This window comes from Balaenoptera borealis, assembly GCF_965194805.1.
Source record: "Balaenoptera borealis genome assembly, chromosome: 11".
Lineage (NCBI taxonomy): Eukaryota > Metazoa > Chordata > Mammalia > Artiodactyla > Balaenopteridae > Balaenoptera > Balaenoptera borealis.
This window is the reverse complement of record NC_138868.1, coordinates 61,704,529-61,723,464: the sequence shown is the minus strand read 5'-3', so window position 1 is coordinate 61,723,464 and position 18,936 is coordinate 61,704,529. Positions and strand designations below refer to the sequence as shown.

General features: G+C 35.6%; 1 protein-coding gene and 1 long non-coding RNA gene across 5 annotated transcripts in view; one reads left to right on the top strand and one right to left on the bottom strand.

Moving 5' to 3' along the window:
- The first annotated feature begins 20 nt into the window (after positions 1–20).
- On the top strand, positions 21–10,619 carry LOC309606384. Of its 2 annotated transcripts, XR_014231788.1 has the most exons (4): positions 21–418; positions 1,363–1,479; positions 1,681–1,792; positions 4,454–10,619. It is a non-coding gene; the product is annotated as an uncharacterized lncRNA (long non-coding RNA). The 2 variants fall into 2 exon arrangements; XR_014231789.1 differs by lacking the exon at positions 4,454–10,619 and having other exon boundaries at positions 1,681–3,217.
- The window catches only part of PCF11 (PCF11 cleavage and polyadenylation factor subunit), a 26,486-nt gene continuing 17,866 nt past the window's right edge, over positions 10,317–18,936 (bottom strand). For all 3 annotated transcript variants that reach the window (XM_082343283.1, XM_082343285.1, XM_082343284.1), the window contains 7 exons: positions 16,521–16,640; positions 15,913–16,018; positions 13,865–14,048; positions 13,182–13,337; positions 12,684–12,776; positions 12,078–12,113; positions 10,317–10,854 (listed from right to left, as the gene is read on the bottom strand). In XM_082343283.1, coding sequence (XP_082199409.1) covers positions 10,639–10,854; positions 12,078–12,113; positions 12,684–12,776; positions 13,182–13,337; positions 13,865–14,048; positions 15,913–16,018; positions 16,521–16,640 — 911 coding nt within the window. In that variant the 3' untranslated portion in view covers positions 10,317–10,638. The remainder of the gene's footprint in view (positions 10,855–12,077; positions 12,114–12,683; positions 12,777–13,181; positions 13,338–13,864; positions 14,049–15,912; positions 16,019–16,520; positions 16,641–18,936) is intronic.

The window sequence follows — 18,936 nt, the reverse complement described above, 5'->3', positions numbered from 1 at the left end:
CCCCCCCCCCCCCGCCAAGGCTTCTCCTCTAGAGCTGGTAGAGTGGACTGGTTTTCGGTGAAATTCCGCTCGGTCTCACATTCAGCCTGTCTAGGCCCCGCCTCTATAACGGCCTGGCATAGGTCGCGCCCGCCGTGGCTCGGCGACGCACGTGGAGACTCCAGGACTGCAGTCGACGTAGGTGACCTGCGTGTGTGCCTCGGGCCAGACGGGGCCTTTTATCCTCGGCAAACCGAGTGTCATTTTTCAGTGCTGGTTGGAGCACTGGAGAAAATATATCCTTACCCAATCATTTCATAAGTATGGACAAAAGATCTAACGGAGGAGTTAGCAGCTGCAGCGCTATCATTGTTGCGTGTTACTACTGCCAGGCTCTTTGATAATCGCTTGGTACTAATTCTCACACTAATTTTGTAAGGTAGGTGTTATCCCCATTTTACAGGTGAGGAGATTCAGGGTATCAGTAATTTGCTAAGATCCAACAGCAGATAAGTTGTGAAGCCAGTATAAAAACACAGGTCATTAGTCAAAAGACTGCACCAGGTCTCCTGACTCCAAGGTTCCTTTCACTGTAAAATGTTTACTTTCAACAGTTTGGCCCAGATCTTTTTCTGCAACCCTATTGCATAACGTGTATTCTTCCATTCATATTTATAGCAAATGTATCGGTCAGGTCTTGTGCTAGCAGCTGAAAACACAGAAATTAGAATTCTCTGCCCTCCAAGGGCATCACCCACCTTGATTCTCCTCTTACCCTGTTTTTTCCCATCCTTTTGCCACAGGTTTTGTTTAGTGAACACAGCTGGCAAATTCCCGTGACCCTACCTTTCCTCTCTTGAAATACAGTAAATGCCTTTCTTTAACTTCCATGGCCTTTTGTAACATTAATAACTTCCATTTGTTGAGTTCTTATGATGAGTCCGGCACTGTACTGAGCGCTTTATATTAGTTTTTCTGTTTAATCCTTAACATAACCTACCAGGATAGTATTACCGTTCCTTTCTACAGTTAGAGAAGTATAGCACCAAAGTTAATTGCCTGAAGTCCCTGCAATAGGTTTCCAACCTAGATCTTTGATTTTGCTGTGCATACTCCTCGAAGTCTCTGAATTCCCACAGCCTTTATTAGACGACTTGTCATACTGTATTACAATTACCTATTTAACAGTTGGTGCTCACCCCTACCCCCCACGGACTCTGACCTTCTGGAAGGTAGAAACTGTATCATTATTCATCATGACATCATCTAGAATACTTAGTTGAAGGGAAGGGTTTACTAACTGTTGTGTGGGTGAGTGAGTGGGTTGATGGTTGGTTGATTGTCTGGTGGATGAACTGATAGATTGAAAGTAAAATTTTTCAGGGACTTCGCTGGCAGTCCAATGGTTAAGACTCTGCGCTTCCACTGCAGGGGGCATGGGTTTGATCCCTGGTCGGGGAACTAAGATGCTGCATGCTGCTCGGCGTGGCCAAAAGAAAAGTAAGAAAAAAAAGTAAAATTTTTCAGTTGGAAAGGAATTTGGGATTAGTCAGCCCAATCCTCTCATTTTTGGAAATGGGGCAACTGAGGCCTATTGTCTTACCAGACATCTATTGAGTTATTAATATGGGCCAGTTTTTATGCTAAATGATTTGCAAATAGTCTTAAACTTAATCTGTATTATTATTTCTGTTTTTACAGGTGAAGAAATCAAGATTTGGCCAAGATCACATAACTAGGTGGTGGGGAGTTGGAACCCACTATGACTGAACTCCAAATTAATACAGTGTTTGTAGCCAGTTATATAATAATGGTAAAGGCATTACTTTTTTGCTCTGTTGTATGGATAAACACACTGAGGCTGAGGGAATAAGGCAGCACACTCTTAAAGGATACACACTTGGTTGAAAGGATCAGAAAAGGAAACAGAAACACAGAGAAGCAGAAAAAGTAAAATCTCCCAAAATAAACTTGAAAGGAATTAAAAATAAAAGCAGAAGTTAATGAAATAGAAAATAAAATTGATCATAATAGTAGCTGGTGTTCAAAAAGAACAATAAATAGACAGCAAATCTGAGGAAGAAGAGGAGAGAAAACAATATCAGAAGCAAAGGGAACACATTACAGATATGAGGGACTTTGAAAACAAGTGAATTATGTAGTGTAACCTTATACTAATAATCTTGAAAATTGACTTGGACAATTTTTTAGGAAAATATAAATTTAAAAAAATTGGCTCAAGAGTTAGAAAACGTTAATAAACTGATAATTATAAAAGAATGCCTGGGCTTCCCTGGTGGCGCAGTGGTTAAGAATCAGCCTGCCAATGCAGGGGACACGGGTTCGAGCCCTGGTCCGGGAAGATCCCACATGTCGCGGAGCAACTAAGCCCATGCGCCACAACAACTGAGCCTGCGCTTTAGAGCCCGTGAGCCACAACTACTGAGCCCACCTGCCACAACTACTGAAGCCTTCACGCCTTAGAGCCCATGCTCCACAACAAGAGAAGCCACCTCAATGAGAAGCTCACGCACCACAGCAAAGAGTAGCCCCCACTCACTGCAACTAGAGAAAGCCCACACACAGCAACAAAGACACAACGCAGCCAAAAATAAAAATAAATTAAAAATGTAAAAAAAATAAGAATGCCTTACGTATCCCAGACAAAAGTCACTAGGAACAAGGCATAGAGGAAAATGGAGTACTTTCCAACTTTGAAGGTAGCATAACCCCAACAGAATCTAAACAAGGATAGTGAAGAAAAACTTAACACCTCAGTCTCACTTATGAATATACATGCAAAAATCCTAAGGAAACTATGAAGCCAGCAGTACATTTAGAGAATAATGTCATAACCAAGCTGGGTTTATCCTACTAGTACAGGATGGGTCAACATTAGACAATATAGTAATGAAAATTTCCTACATTAATAGATAAAAACTATGATCTTAATTGATACTGAAAAAGCACTTGAAAAATTAGCATCTATTACTGATTTTAAAAGAAGAAAATAAAATTCATATTAAGCAAGTAATAAAAGGAAGTTTGCTTAACTGGATGAAGGGTATCAACCAGAAATAAACAGCATGCTAATGTCATAGTCCAGGTTATCTGCTATCATTCCTATAATTCTGCATTGTTCTGAGAATTTTGGACACAGTATAATAAGCAAGATAAAATATGAAATTGGAAAGGAAGAAATTAAGACAAATGATAATTGTATGCCTGGAAAATCTAAGACAACTGTAAAATACCATTAAATATTAGAATAAAGAGTTTATTAAAATAAGCTATCAGAGCAACCTACAGAATTAAGATTACCTATATACTAGATATAATAAAATTTTAAATGTAAAGGAAGATCTTGTTCACAATAGCAGCAATGATGGCAAAATATCCTAGAAATTAACCTATCAAGAAGTGAACAAAGGGACTTCCCTCGTGGTCCAGTGGTTAAGAATCCACCTTCCGATGCAGGGGATGTGGGTTTGAGCCCTGGTCAGGGAACTAAGATCCCACATGCCACGGGGCAACTAAGCCTGTGCACTCTAGAGCCTGCACATCACAACTAGAGAGCCCACGTGCCACAACTACTGAGCCCGCGCACTCTGTAGCCCATGCCACAAATAGAAAGAAGGCCGTGCACCATGACAAAAGAGCCCATGTGCTGCAACTAAAGACGCAAAGCAGCCAAATAAATAAATATTTTAAAAGTAAATTATTAAAATGAACAAAACCTATGTGACAAAAATCATAAAACTTTATTTATGGATGTTACAGAAGATCCAAATAAATGGAAAGATAACCTGTGTTCCCTACATGAGTAGGCTCAGTACTGTAAAGATAACGATTCTCTTCAAACTGTAAATTTGTTGCATTTCAAGTACAAATTCTAATGTAATTTTTAGTGGAGATGGGCAAGATGTTTTTGAAATTTATCTGGAAGAATAAATGTGCAGTATTAACCAAAACATTTTTGAAAAAGAGGAACTACTGAGGACTTACCCAAATACATATCAGAACTGTAAGGCTAGAGTATTTAGAACATGATAGTATTGGAACAGGACTGGACAAATAGATTAGTGGAACAAACTAAAATCCTGAAATAACCCCCTTTTTATTTATGTTTGTGTTTATTATAGAGGTGGCATTTCAAATAGAGAAATGAGGGCTCTTCAGAATTTCCATATACAAAAATTTCAGAAGAATTAAAGATATTAAAGTGTTAGAAGGAAATACAGAAAATTTCTTTTATAAATCTTAGGAAGGCCTTCTTAAGCAAAACAAGCCCCACAGAAAAAAAGTTTACTATATAAACTTAAATGTTTATGCCACAAGATACATTACCATAAAGTTGAGACCAGAGATAGGCTTAATGTTTATTATCTTCTAACAATTTAACTCAGTGATAAAGAGTAAGTCGATAGGGGCTTCCCTGGTGGCACAGTGGTTAAGATTCCACCTGCCAATGCAGGGGACATGGGTTCGAGCCCTGGTCCGGGGAGATCCCACATGCCGTGGAGCAACTAGGCCCGTGTGCCACAACTACTGAGCCTGCGCTCTAGAGCCTGCGAGCCACAACTACTGAGCCTGCAAGCCACAACTACTGAGCCTGCGTGCCACAACTACTGAAGCCCGTGCACCTAGAGCCCATGCTCCACAACAAGAGAAGCCACCGCAATGAGAAGCCTGCACGCCTCAACGAAGAGTAGCCCCCACTCACCGCAACTAGAGAAAGCCCATGCACAACAATGAAGACCCAATGCAGCCAAAAATAAATAATAAATTAATTTTTTTTAAAAAAAAGGGTAAGTTGATTGAAAAATTAATGAGCAAAAAACAAAAATACCAAGAGCATATTACAAAAGAAAGGATATTCACAATAGAGAAAGACTGCTGTTTGTGCATCACAATGATAAAAACTAAAAGATTATGGATAATGAGTTTTGGAAGAGGTTGGCTAAACAAAGCACTGAAGATCCTGCTGGTGAAAGGCTAAATTGGCGTGACCCATGAAGGACAATTTGGCAGTATCTGTCAGAATTCTAAGTACACATTAACCTTGAACCAGCAACTATTCAGTTGTAACATCTTCAAAAATAACTTGCTCAGCTGTATGTACTAGGATAGTCATTGCAACACTTTGTAAATAATTAGGAACTTGAATATACATCAGGGAAAGAATGGCTAAATAAATTATGCTATATTCATATGATGAAATATTACACGGGGAGAAATGCAGATCTACGTGCATTAATCAAAATGGAAAGAGTTGTAAGATAGAGTAAATGAAAAAAGAGGCAGAAGAATACATACGTGGTGTCATCTGATTTCAAAAAACTACTTTTTAAAAATTTTTTTCAAAATTTGGTAAAGATCTATACTAAATTGTTAACTCAGTGGTTACTATAGAAAAAGAAAGATATGAAAGGAGACTTTATTTTCTATACTTCTGGTATTTTTTAATTTTTAAAAAATTCCTAAGTAAAACTGTAAAAGCACAGGAAAACATGCACTGTCACATAAAGCAAAAAAAGATTAAGAAGTATAGGGCTTCCCTGGTGGTGCAGTTGTTAAGAATCCGTGTGCCAATGCAGGGGACACGGGTTTGAGCCCTGGTCCACGAAGATCCCACATGCCACGGAGCAACTAAGCCTGTGCATCACAACTACTGATCCTGTGCTCTAGAGCCCATGAGCCAAAACTACTGAGCCCGTGTGCCACAACTACTGAAGCCCACGCGCCTAGAGCCTGTGCTCCGCGATGAGAGAAGCCACAATGAGAAGCTCGTGCACCGCAACGAAGAGTAGCCCCCACTCGCTGCAACTAGAGAAAGCCCGTGAGCAGCAACAAAGACCCAACGCAGCCAAAAATAAATAAAATTTTTTTTAAAAAAATTCAATTGAAAAAAGAAGAAGAAGAAGTATATGGGCCAAGAGCGATTAAGAGGCTAAGAAAAGCACACTGGTTTTGGCAAGGAGTCATTGATAATATTCAGGATAGCAATTTTAATGAAATAGGCAAGATGTTAAAACCAGATTGCAGGGCTTCCCTGGTGGCGCAGTGGTTGAGAGTCTGCCTGCCAATGCAGGGGACACGGGTTCGAGCCCTGGTCTGGGAAGATCCCACATGCCGCGGAGCGGCTGGGCCCGTGAGCCACAATTACTGAGCCTGCACGTCTGGAGCCCGTGCTCCACAACAAGAGAGGCCGCGACAGTGAGAGGCCCGCGCACCGCAATGAAGAGTGGACCCCGCTCGCTGGAACTGGAGAAAGCCCTCGCACAGAAACGAAGACCCAACACAGCCAAAAATAAATAAATTAATTAATTAAAAGGAAAGGAGGGGGGAAATTGATAAATGAAGATTAGTGTTACTATACGTATACAAATACATATAAAAAAAATTAAAAAAAAAAAAGCAGATTGCACAGGATTTCAAGGTAAGTGAGGGACTAACTATGAAGGAAGTTTCTCAAGTGAAACAGGTTTCAGAACACACTGAAGTGGGCATCTCAGCATTCCAGAGACTCAAAACCCTTTTAAGTAGGAAGCTTATTCTTACAATGAGTAAAATTGGCTAGTCCTCCATCTCTACCTCAATTTTTCCGAAGTGGGGTGATAAGTCAGGTTGTTCCTCTGATCCCCTGTAGACCAGCTCTTTCCATCTAGTTCTAGAGGAGGGAGTAAGTCCAACTCCAGGACAAGAATTAAGTGGATTTTGGTAACCGTCTCTACTCTTTTCTGCCTATATACCCTCTTGCTTCCTAAGCATTCTTTCTTTCCCTTTGGTGCTCACCTCTAATCCCACACTGGGGCACCCCATGGGTGCTTTTTTGCTCTTATTCTTTAACTTGCTCTTCCCCACCTGCCCAACAAAGTGCCCATTATTTCAGAGAGCTGACCCCATATAGGAGTAGGAGGAAACTTTCTACTCCTATAGTAGAAGTTCATGTCTTTCTTGACACTAGTATGATTTTCCATTTCTACCTCCAGATTACCTCTTCAGTCAGCTAAATCTTTCCATTTGTAGACATGCTTAGATGCCTCCTTATATCTTCCTGAATGTTTTGTATAAACCCCTCAAAGCATTCGTTAGATGTTAAATAGGCTGTAAAGAAAGACAGCCAGGAAAATATAACTAGAATCTAAAATTGTCTATTTTAGGTTAAACTATTCTGTGAGAATCTTTTTTTCTTTTCTTAATATTGAAATATAGTGGAAATATATGTAAGTCTCAGGTGTACCACAGTGATTCACAATTTTTAAGGGCTATTTCCATTTATAGTTATTATAAAATATGGGCTAGATTCCCTGTGCTGTACAATATATCCTTGTAGCTTATTTATTTTCTACATAGTAGTTTGTACCTCTTGATCACCTACTCCTATCTTGCCCCTCCCCCTTCACTCTCTGGTAACTGCTAGTTTGTTCTCTATATTTGTGAGTCGTTTCCTTTTTTGTTATATTCACTAGTTTGTTTTATTTTTTAGATTCCATATATAGTGATATCATACAGTATTTATTAAATTTTTAATATATATAATAATTAGGTCCTTATTTTTCTCCCCAAAGCTTATTTTGAGCTGAATAACAAATTACTTTGTAGTATTTAATGGAACCTAAAAGTTGGAAGTTTAAAAGTAGGTAAATTATGTTGAAATCCGAGAACATTGTAAAGAGGGTATGAACAATGAAATTTGTAGATTTTAATACAATATTCCTTTTATTTCTTCTCACAAACTTCAACTCTTATTTCAAAAGACAGTATTCCAGGGACTTCCCTGGCGATCCAGTGGTTAAGACCGCGTTTCCACTGCAGGGGGCGTGAGTTCGATCCCTGGTCAGGGAACTAACATCCACATGCTGCACGGTGTGGCCCAAAAAAACAAGACAATATTCCAGCTTCCCTGAGGCTTCCTTTAGCTTTCTTTGCTATACTCTCTTGTGTAGAATAATGGTTCTAGTTCCTAATAGTATGTGTTGACTACTACTTTTCTGTTTTTTTAGGGGGCTAAAATTAGGTGTTGCTGATTTCTAGGTCAGTTGTCAGATCTGGCTGTTTATTATAATAGAATTAACTATGGAGCTTTTTTTAATTGGGATGTAATTGACATAAAACATTAGTTTTGGTGTTTAAAAAGCTATGGAGCTAAATATTAGAGGTGTCTCTGAATGAGAATCTACTAAATAAGACTCTCGAGATAAGCAATCTCTTCTTAGCATTCACCATGATTCTAATGCACAGCCAAGTTGGGGGGCACACTTCTAAATCAATACCCGACATCTACATCAAACAAAAACTAGGAATTCTCAATTTCAACTGCAACTACCTATGAACATGTCAGAGAAATACTGTCCCTCCGCCATTCCAACTAAATCCTCTTGTGCTATTGATAGTATCTCCTTCTAGCTCTGAGACTGACCTATCAGTCATCTGTCTTCAATCTGTTTCTCCAACAAGTTCCTTTTAACGTTAAGTGCTAACATCTCTATTTGTCCAACTACAATTAAATCTCTCCAGTTAAATTTCATAGATGAGCAGATTTTATTATTTTGTCACCTCTCACCCATACTCAACTGTTCTTCAGTCAATAGGCAATACTTCTCAATTTTTCCGTATTTCGTAACTTTGTTGACTACCTATTTGAAAAAAAATTTTTTTCCCATTGCTGGTTTTATTTTACTTCTTTAATTGTGCTTATTTCTCACGTTCCCACCTATGAGTCTTTAAATGTTTGTTTCCCAAATACCCTTGGTACACTTGTAGGTTTCAATGTCGCCTTCCTCTTGTGACATACTTTTAAGCATTTTAAGCATTTGGTAAAAAGTTATGGTCTTCCCCAAAAAAGGCACAACAGGAAGTTTTGCCTACATTTTTAGATGCAGACCCCAGCATTTCTTCCATGACATTGTTCATATATATTCATATGTTGGGGTATCACATGTGTTTCTCTCTCTCAAATTCAGTGGACACGTTTTCTCACTGGACCTCTCTGTAGCATTTGCTAATCTCTTTAAATTTTTATTCACTTGATTCTTTAAAAACAAAGGCCAACCTTAGATGCAGATAGGATATCACCTCTGTTTAAAATTTCTAGTGTCTGCTGTGGTCATCAGTGTAATACAAACTCCTTAGCATGACCAAGAAGACTCATTCTATTCAACATTACTGGGTTTTAACCATATAAAAACACATGAAGTGTTTTCGAGCCTTCAATTTTGCTGCTCATTCTTCATAGATACCCTTGCCTCCTACCAATGTGGACTCCACTTCAATTTATCCTCCAAGACTCAAATACCACCACCTCTATAAAGTCTTCCTTAATCAACCTCCAGGTAGTTTGGTGTGCCTATTATCTTAGGGCATTTTTGTAAACTGCAGAAATACTATGTAATGAAATGAAGCAAAGCCAGGTTCTCATCCTTGTTCTACAATTTTGTAAGTGAATGATTCAATTTCATCTGTAAACTGGGGATACCATCTACCATTTAGAATTATTTGTAAGTATCAGAGGAAACATATGTAAAGAGTTTGCGAATGCCTACCATATAGTAAGTGCTCAACACATTTCATTGTTTTATATGCCTATCTCCTCCAACAGATGGCAGAAAAGATTAATCTTGCATCTGAGAGTGCCTGGCTCATAGCAGGTGCCTCATTCATGTTTTAAAGAACAGAGTGATGAAAGACATAGGAAAAAGAAGTCACTTTCTAAAGGCACTTAAGAAATAAAGAGATACAAACTGGAGTTTCTTCATCATTCTATTTATTACATGTATGAATATTAACATCTCATGGCATCCATCTAATTCAGTCAAAACCAACAAAGGAAAAAAGGTTAACCATGTTTCAAATTAACATTCTTACAGATTCCCCTGTAACTTAAAATAGAAATATGTTCATCTGCATTAAGTTATCTGACAAATTTGAAAAATGTCATTTAAAAAAAAAATCACCTTTAGTACTTAAATATATTTGTTAATCATTTGATGGCATCAGTGTCCAAGTTCAAGAATAAAAGTTGCTTCATTAGATACTTTTCAAAAATGGACATCTGGATGGTTCTCTATAGCTGGAGATATATATATATGCAAATATGTCCTATTTCATTTAAAAATCTTTTTCAAATCTGGCTTTTCAATTTGAGAAAAGTCCTGCAGTGCTCTCACAACCCCCCTCTGAAGGATAAAACTAACTCAGACTTTGCTTCTTTAATCATGGGAAGCTGCTGGAAAAAAATCTCATGTTGAAATTGCTGTTTAATTCCATTTTCACCCAATAAAAAGTACAGAAACACTGTCTTTATTTGATGGTGTGCATAAATATTACACTCCATGGATAGCAAAAATATTTTTTATTTATAATTTACAGTTTCACAAGTGAAAATCATACATTTTTACACATACAATTTCATTTTGTTAAATTTGCACACATCTACAGAACTTTCACACAACAAGCACCTGAAACTGTGCAGGCAGTAGGAAATGCAAATACTAAAATGTATTTATTAACCAAATGATAGCTGAAGGCCCCGCCTCAGCTAGACAATTTATATAGATATGTCTATATATACATAAAAAATTCTTCACCTTCTAGATTTCAACAGCAGCTTTTTTTTTTTTTTTTTAAAAAAAGAAAAACATACCTTTCTCATTTTACTTAAACTGACTCGACTGTGTCATTTTCTGTTTTAATTTCAGTGGCTGTTGCTATGCTTTCCTCTGTACAAGCTGGTGGAGTATCAATCCGTTCTTCCTTAACTTTGGGACTTTCACAGGGTTCCTGCAATTCGTTTTTGACAATGTTCAACATAATGTTCAAGGGATTTTCAACTGGTGTCTTGCTGGGAGATGGTGTACAATCAAATGAAGATGTCTACAAAATGAAAAACACTTTAAGTACTGATTGAAGTTCACAAATATCACATTAAATGACATTTAGTTTTATAAGACCCTTGTATGGGCAAAGAAATAAATATATACCAAATGCAATTGAAAACCCTGCTTTCCCACAAAACATGCCATAACGGCAGCCAATTAATAAAATGTATATTGAGGGACTTCCCTGGTGGCGCAGTGGTTAAGACTCTGCACTCCCAATGCAGGGGGCCCGGGTTCGATCCCTGGTCAGGGAACTAGATCCCACATGCATGCCGCAACTAAGAGTTCGCATGCCACAACTAAGGTGCCAGCGAGCTGCAACTAAGGAGCCTGCTGGCTCAATGAAGGAGCACACATGCCACAATGAAGGAGCACACATGCTGCAACGAAGGAGACCGCCTGCCTCAACTAAGACCTAGCAGAACCAAATAAATACAATAAATATAAATAAATAAAATGTATATTGAGCATTTGATATGTGCTCAGCAATGAGCTATGGTAAGAAAAGCAGTAACAAATTTAACAACAAAAGAAGCTGATTCAATGATTAGACACGTTTCTATATTTTAATCCCAATATAACCCCCTACATATATCCTGGGATTTGTTGCTCCTAATTTCAAATACCCTAAGGATTTTTTAAAAATACCTCAAAACCATCAAAACATCCTACAAAGTCTAGTCTTTTGATGACCTAAGTATATCTTCCAAACTGCCCCTTGAACTTGTGAAACAAATATTATTTGAAAGTTAAGATGTTCCACTGTTTGGTTTAAAAAAAATGATCACTCTACAAATATGAAAACGTGAATTTCCAAGGTCAAGAGACTGATTTTTTTTTTTGTATTTCATGTATGATAATTTAAAAATTATTCCTATATTACATGGCCGAGTGGAGTAAGCAGTAAATGCTACCCATAACTTTTAGAAAATTATTCCCATCATGAACCTTCTCATTCTCTAGGCCTAGTACTCTAGTAGAAGACATCATCAAGATTCAAATGAAGAGAATACAAGGAATGATACAAAAATTTCAAAATTTAAATCAGACCCTATCAATCTAGCACCAATATTTAATGAACAACCTAAATGCTACATCAAAACTAAGACAGCTCAACACATCAAGATTAAAATAAAAATGTTGCCCAGATGCAAAAAATAACTGAAAATAAAATTTATCAATGTAAAGGAGAACAAACAGTAACCAAAAAGAACTTACATTTTGATAATCTTCATAACATGATGGATGATAAATCTAAAGCAAAAACAAAAAAGTAAGTAAGTATTCACATGCATATTCATTTCTAATGGACTATTCTGGTATGATTTTCTTTTTAAATTTAAACCAGAGATAAACTATCTTTGAAAAGGCAACGAAAATCATTTGGTCACAAAAACGGATAAAAACAAAATTTTCATCCTGATTTCCCTTAAAACTTCCTTTATATATTTAAGTAGATAACATGGTATGTTAAGACAGAAACAGTTTTGATGATGAAATATAAATTCAGAATCAAAATAGTGTGGTTAGGCAGAAAGAAGACTAACTAGACTCAGAAGATCTAGTCCTGGATTTATCATTAACTAGTTATGCAACCTTTTTTATAAAATGAGTACAGGACCAGATGATTGCTAAAATGCCTTCCAACTCACACACTCTGACTCTCTAAAGTCCAATACCTTAGAAATACCATTTTTATTAAAAACCAAAATAAAAATACAATTAACACTTTTCTTTCAAAGTAGTAAGCTACCCCTATAAAAATTAAAAAAAAAAAATCTTAATACTTCCTTTTAAAGTACTTCATAAAGAGCTGAAAATTACCTTTCCATCTACTCGAATAGCATTTTTTAAATGCCACTCCTCCTCTTCTTCATCCCAGTACTGTTCAAATTGTTCTTGACAAATTTCACAACTCTAAAATAGAACCATATAAAAATGAAGTTTACATAATAGAACACACTTAATGCCATTAAGTGAAAATACAGAAACATTTTGTTAAGTGGAGAAAGGAATTTAAGAGTTTTGTGAAAATTTAAACAATGTTCAAATATATAATACAAAGTAAGATCTAAGGATTTCGCATTCTTCCATGCAAAAATAGTTAACATTTCACAGATCTTGGTCACAGATAAATATGTAATAACTACAGTGGTTATGAAACCCGAAGCCAGATCACAAGAATAACATTGAAGAGTAAAGCTTACGAGAAGTCTCAAAATCATTAAAAGAGGGATGTAAATAAAGTTATATTTATGATTATTTACTTAAAGGAAGTGAAAGGCATGACCAGAGGTAGAAAATTGAACATTTTTCTTTTACCTCAACTGCTCCTGCTGGTCCAGCAGGTACACTTTGGAACTCCTTTTCTTTAGCAGCCTCCTGAGTTTTGAGCACGACTTCTTCGTGCACCTTTTCAAAAAACTGGCTCTTTGCACGTTCTTCCAGATCAGCTATTTCCTCAAATTCTATCCAGTCCTTAAAAAGAGTTAATTTAAAAAGAGTATATTCATTTGTTTCTAGACTCTTACTGAACACCTTCAATATAATGCCATTTAAACGTTAAGGGTACTTTCTTCTACAATATGCTTTAATATTGATTATTTAGAATTATACCATCTCTTTGAGCGCCATAACTAATAGACAACATAAAGCAACTAATGAATAATTAAGATCTTAACGTTAACATTCCTTTAACTCTAGAGTTACAACTACTAATGTAAATAAGATAAATTTCATGCACAATATTTTACCAAAAAAAATCAGTCACAGAACCTTGGAATTTTAGAACTAGAAGAAACCTGTGTTCTACTCTTAATTTCAACAAAAAGCAAATACATACTCTTCAAATTTTTTTTAATTAAAAAAAACCTTTTATATTCTAAGGGTCAAATTTTATTCAAAAAATTCACTAGTTAGTGCTCAGCAATTACTTAAACTAATATACTTTTGAATGATATAATTTAAAGGCTAAAAGATAGTTCAGAGGCACATGAATTACTTACTGTTAAACTGTAGTACCAACGTCTATGAGTGACTTTTCTGCTTACATCTTTTTCAGTTCTATTTTGTCGATAATGCCAGTCCAAGTGATCTGCATATACATCTGTCTGTGATGTTGTAAACCTCATTCCACAAGAGTAACACTGAATACCAGTATACAGTCGATTTATAACACTATCATAACGTCTGTTTTGTAAAATACAGAAATAATCTTTAGTTTTGATACTGTGGCTGACTTAATGGCCTTAAAAAAAAAAAGGCAGTTATAAGTACTTCAGTTTTCTGTATTTTGATAATGGTGAAGCCATTATTATGTGACAAAATAATGTTTCAGCCAACAGTTGGCTGGAAGAATTAATATTCAAAGATCAATAATATTCTCTAGTGTCAGTGACTCTCTTTACCTTAACTTTGGTTAATTTTGGAACATGGTGTCTACCCTCTTATCAATAGGCCTGGCCCAGTTACTTATTTCCTTCTAGCTAATAATGGAATGATCATCTGCTATCTAATAAGGCAATAGTTGGCCTGTTCTTAGATTAATGTCAATATCAGGGTGGATATGGCAGAACAATTAGATTTCACCTCTCCAGATCTTCGCGGTTTTAAATAACTCAACTGTCCCACCCTGGTCTAAAGAACAGTGAAAGAGGTACAGAAGAAATAATAATAGTATGGGTAACTAAAAATAAAAAGTAGAAGACTAGTGGGAAACTGAAGTCAGCAATAATCAGTTTTTTTTAAATTCTGGGCTCCCTATCTGGAAAGAAATAGGTATGCAGAATAAGTAAGTGAACAAACAGGGCAGTTATTAACTCCAGAAATTTTTTTAAAATAGTAGAATAAAGCAAAGCACAGTACATAGTACTTTGTATACCAGAAAACAAAATATTTAGAGTCAAAATATTAATACTGAATAAAAATTTAATGAGAAATGGCTTTATAACTAAGAGTTGGGAGGACAGTAAAAGAGCTACCTAAATCTTCACTTTCAGGAAGTCAATAAATTGTCTAAATGGGATAAATCAAGAAATGTAATAAATCAGAAAACTATGTATCTTTTAAGAAATAAAGAAGTAAATGCCAAGAACCATAGATAAAAGAGTTAAGAAATGGTTGCCTTCAGGTAAAAAGTAGTACTAGGAAAAAGGCATGCCATCTTTTATTATAAGCCTTTACTGTAAGACTTTCATTATAAAGTTTTAACTATGTGAAAAGTATCACTTTGAAAAAAATTGCCTTTAAAAGGGTGAAACCCGTATAGCACAGGGGACTACAGTCAGTGTTTTATAATAAAAGAATCTGAAAAAGTATATATTTATATATATTATATATATACATATATAAAACACTTTGCTGTATACCTGAAACTAACACACTGTAAATAAATTATGCTTCAATTAAAAAAAAAAGATGAAACCCATTAGCTGTTCTATTATTTTTAAAAGTACTCATAACAATATAATGGATCCATAAAGCAACTGTAAATGTTTTTTATATAATAAAGGCAATAAAAATTTATGAAAATATATGCACCAAATGTTAACACTGGTTATCAGTAAAGTGGAAATTGTAGGTAATTTTATTTTCTTGACTTTATTCATTTGTATTTTCTATAAAATGAAAAATTTTTAATTTTTTAAATACTAGACTACAAAAACCTCATTTTCTTAACTTCAAAAGCATGAGAATATCAATACAGAAAAAACAGTGATGATTAAGAGAAAATAGAGATAAAAAGGAAGACATGAGTGATTACTAACACCTAATCCTTAAACTCCCTATACTTGCTATACTAAACAGAGATAATAAAAAACAGAAATTTGGGGATAGACTTTTGGTCTAAATACTTGTGCAGCAAACATATTTGAAAAGAAGATAACAGGCTTCCTTAAGTTTATGTTATGTATATTTTACCACATTAAAAAAGGGAAAACGGGCTTCCTAAATTTTAAAAACAGTGAGAGGGGTAAGATGAATAGCACTAGTGATAATATCCACTGTTATTAAAGTCACCGTCCCTTTTACCTTAGAAAATTAGATTACATACTGTTTCAATTCTTCAATTGTAAAATTGGTAAGATCTGGAACGTCTTGATCTTCACTTTGATCTTCTTCCTCCTCAGCAGGGGGCTGAGCAGCAACTTCATTTACTTCTTCAATTGAAAAGAAACACAACAAATATCTAAAAACCAGTTTCCATGTATTCTTTACAGGGGAACACTATAGTGTTAGAAGCATATGGAGAGCCCCATCTTGCCTATTCAGTGCTCCTGATCTTAGGTTTACTGGCCAAGGAACCTAATACAATTCTTTATTTTGATAAGTGATATAAGGTCTGGTCTCTTAAAAGTCAATCTTCATGAAATTCATCAACATTCTAATTATTTTTTATAAGCTAAAATAATACAGAATAACTAGAAAAAGTCTGCACATGGTGTTTGCAGGAATGTTAGTTAACTGAAACAATGTCCACTATAAAGGTAACAGTTCCTTGTTAGAAATTTTTTTTTATTTCATTATAAACCAGTTATATAAGTATACCTAAGAATTCAATCACTGTAAGAACTTTTATCATAGAACACATCATTGTATCATATCATACATCTTTATAACTTAATAAAGCTTTGTGTAGATGAATTACAGAACCATACTTACGTGCTGTAGCTGAATCAGGCTGGGACAATTTGAGAATTCCTGTTTTTAGCAGTTTTGAAAACAATTCATTTACATCCACCTGACTGAGATGATTATCAGGATATGCCTTAGGAAGGGCACCTTTAAAAAAATAACACTCTTAAAAGTAGAACTTAAAGATGCAAATTGTACTAAGGATTTTTAAAGTTTTCTTCAAGATATCCTATCAACATTAAACTTAATAAAATCTTGTTAAGATCAGTGTAACTACCAAAAGCTCCCAAAAGTGAACTTTGCATTTATGTCAGCAAACCATGACCTCTTAAAAATATATTCTAAGACGAATACTGAAACCACTAATACTTTATACGGACATACATGTTATCTTAAAAAACCAGTATTACCCACTGTTGCCCAATTAAATCCATGCCAAAGAAAAGCAGAATACTGAGGGCAGAGAGCTTCATGCTCCCTTCTATGCAATGCAGCACCACACCTCTAGGTCTAACTTTTCACCCTTCCAATTCTCTATTCTTCACCTAACCATATTGGGAAAGGTCGTTTTGCATAGATGAAGTAGGCTACCATCTCTTAGCACAGATTTCTAGGGGAAAAAAATACCCAGAGCCTAAATGGAAGTACTCCTGCCCAGCCCCCCAGCTCCCCCACCTTCTCATAACTACCCAGGGGAACTAACACAGGGAGGTGAGCCCTGTGGCTCAGAATATACCTGCCCCTCTGACCTTTGCTGAATTACTGCCCTTGCAACGCAGTTCAGGCTATTGCTGAAAAGGTGTCATGCTTACTAAAGCTTCAAAAATCTGAATAAATGAAACAAGGATAACAATCTTCTCCTTAAGCTCACTGGTGAGGAATCAATCCAATTCCATATTTTGCTAAGCACTAACTTAAAAATTACAATTCTTTAACTCAACTATAAAAACAGTATTTTAATATATTTGTATGTCACTACTATGCATCTTACTTACCACACCTCTAGAAAAAAGTTCTGAATCACTAAAAATTCCTCTTAATAGCAGAAATTCAATTTGCATCCACAATACAATACATAATCTCTGCCCTTAACCATTGCATACTCTTTACACTTAGCACAGTGCCTTGTATACAATAGGCTAATTAATGTCTGTTGAAATGAAATGTTTGACTACATGAATGAATAAATCAACCTCAACGGTCAATTACAACAGCCACTTCACACAATAGTTTAACATTTACCTTTCATTAGAATTAGCTATTTATATGTCTAAGAATCCTAACTAGCTAATCACATGTCTTCCAGCAGCCAAGTTTAGTGATCAAGAGCATGAACTACGAAAAAAAAAAAAAAAAGAGCATGAACTATGGAACCAGACTCCTGGGATTCTAACTAGAAATTCCACTTTCTAGTTGTGTGACATGATCAAGTTACTTATCTGTGTCTGTTCTCTTTACCTGTAAAAGGGTAATATTAATTGTTCCTACCTAAGGTTGTTATGAGGATTAAATGAATTAATATTTGTAAAGCACTGAGGTGTTTGGCAGTATATATAATATTTGTTTAAAGAAAAACAGTCAAAGTGAAATAAGACAGAGAAAGACAAATACTGTACGATATCACTTAGACGTGGAATCTAAAAAATACAACAAACTAGCGAATATTACAAAAAAGAGGTAGACACACAGAGAACAAGAACATACTAGTGGTTACCAGTGGGAAGAGGGAAGAAGGTAGGAGCAATATAAATATAGGGGTAAGGGATTAAGAGGTACAAACTATTAGGTATAAAATAAACTCAATGATATACTGTGTAACACAGGGAATATAGTCAATATTTTATAGTAACTATAAACGGAGCAAAAGCTTTAAAAATTGTGAATCACTGTATTGTACACTTATAACTTATATAATTTTAAAAAACCACACAGAGAAAAAAATGAAAAAAAAAAAAAGCCTCCTAGAATAATGGAAATACTCTGATGATTTTGCAAATATGTTCCTATAAAAGGGTTTCATCTTCAAGAAATTCATGGAAAAGACTCTGACAAGTACAGGTTTCTGGTAACTGACTGTACTGCTGAACTGAATGAATAAGCATTTTCAGAACTCTAATGAAAAACTGATGAACTCATAAAAGTGCTAACAAAAGATCAAGATGAAAAAAAAATTAATTACATGGGACTGAGTGAACTGATGAGGATGAGTATAATTTGTGTGACTTTCTGTCTGAATTTAAAAAAAAAAAAATCCCACAAGGACTCAGAGGCAAAGAATATACAAATCAATTTTCACTGCAAAGTAAAGGAGTTGTTACAGTGAAGGATTACTGGACTGAATGTCAATATTATGACATAGTATGAGTGTGTTTCATCTTTGGTAATTGCAATCATTGTTGCTTTTGTTGTGGTCATCCATGTACAATGCTTGGTGTCAGTCTAT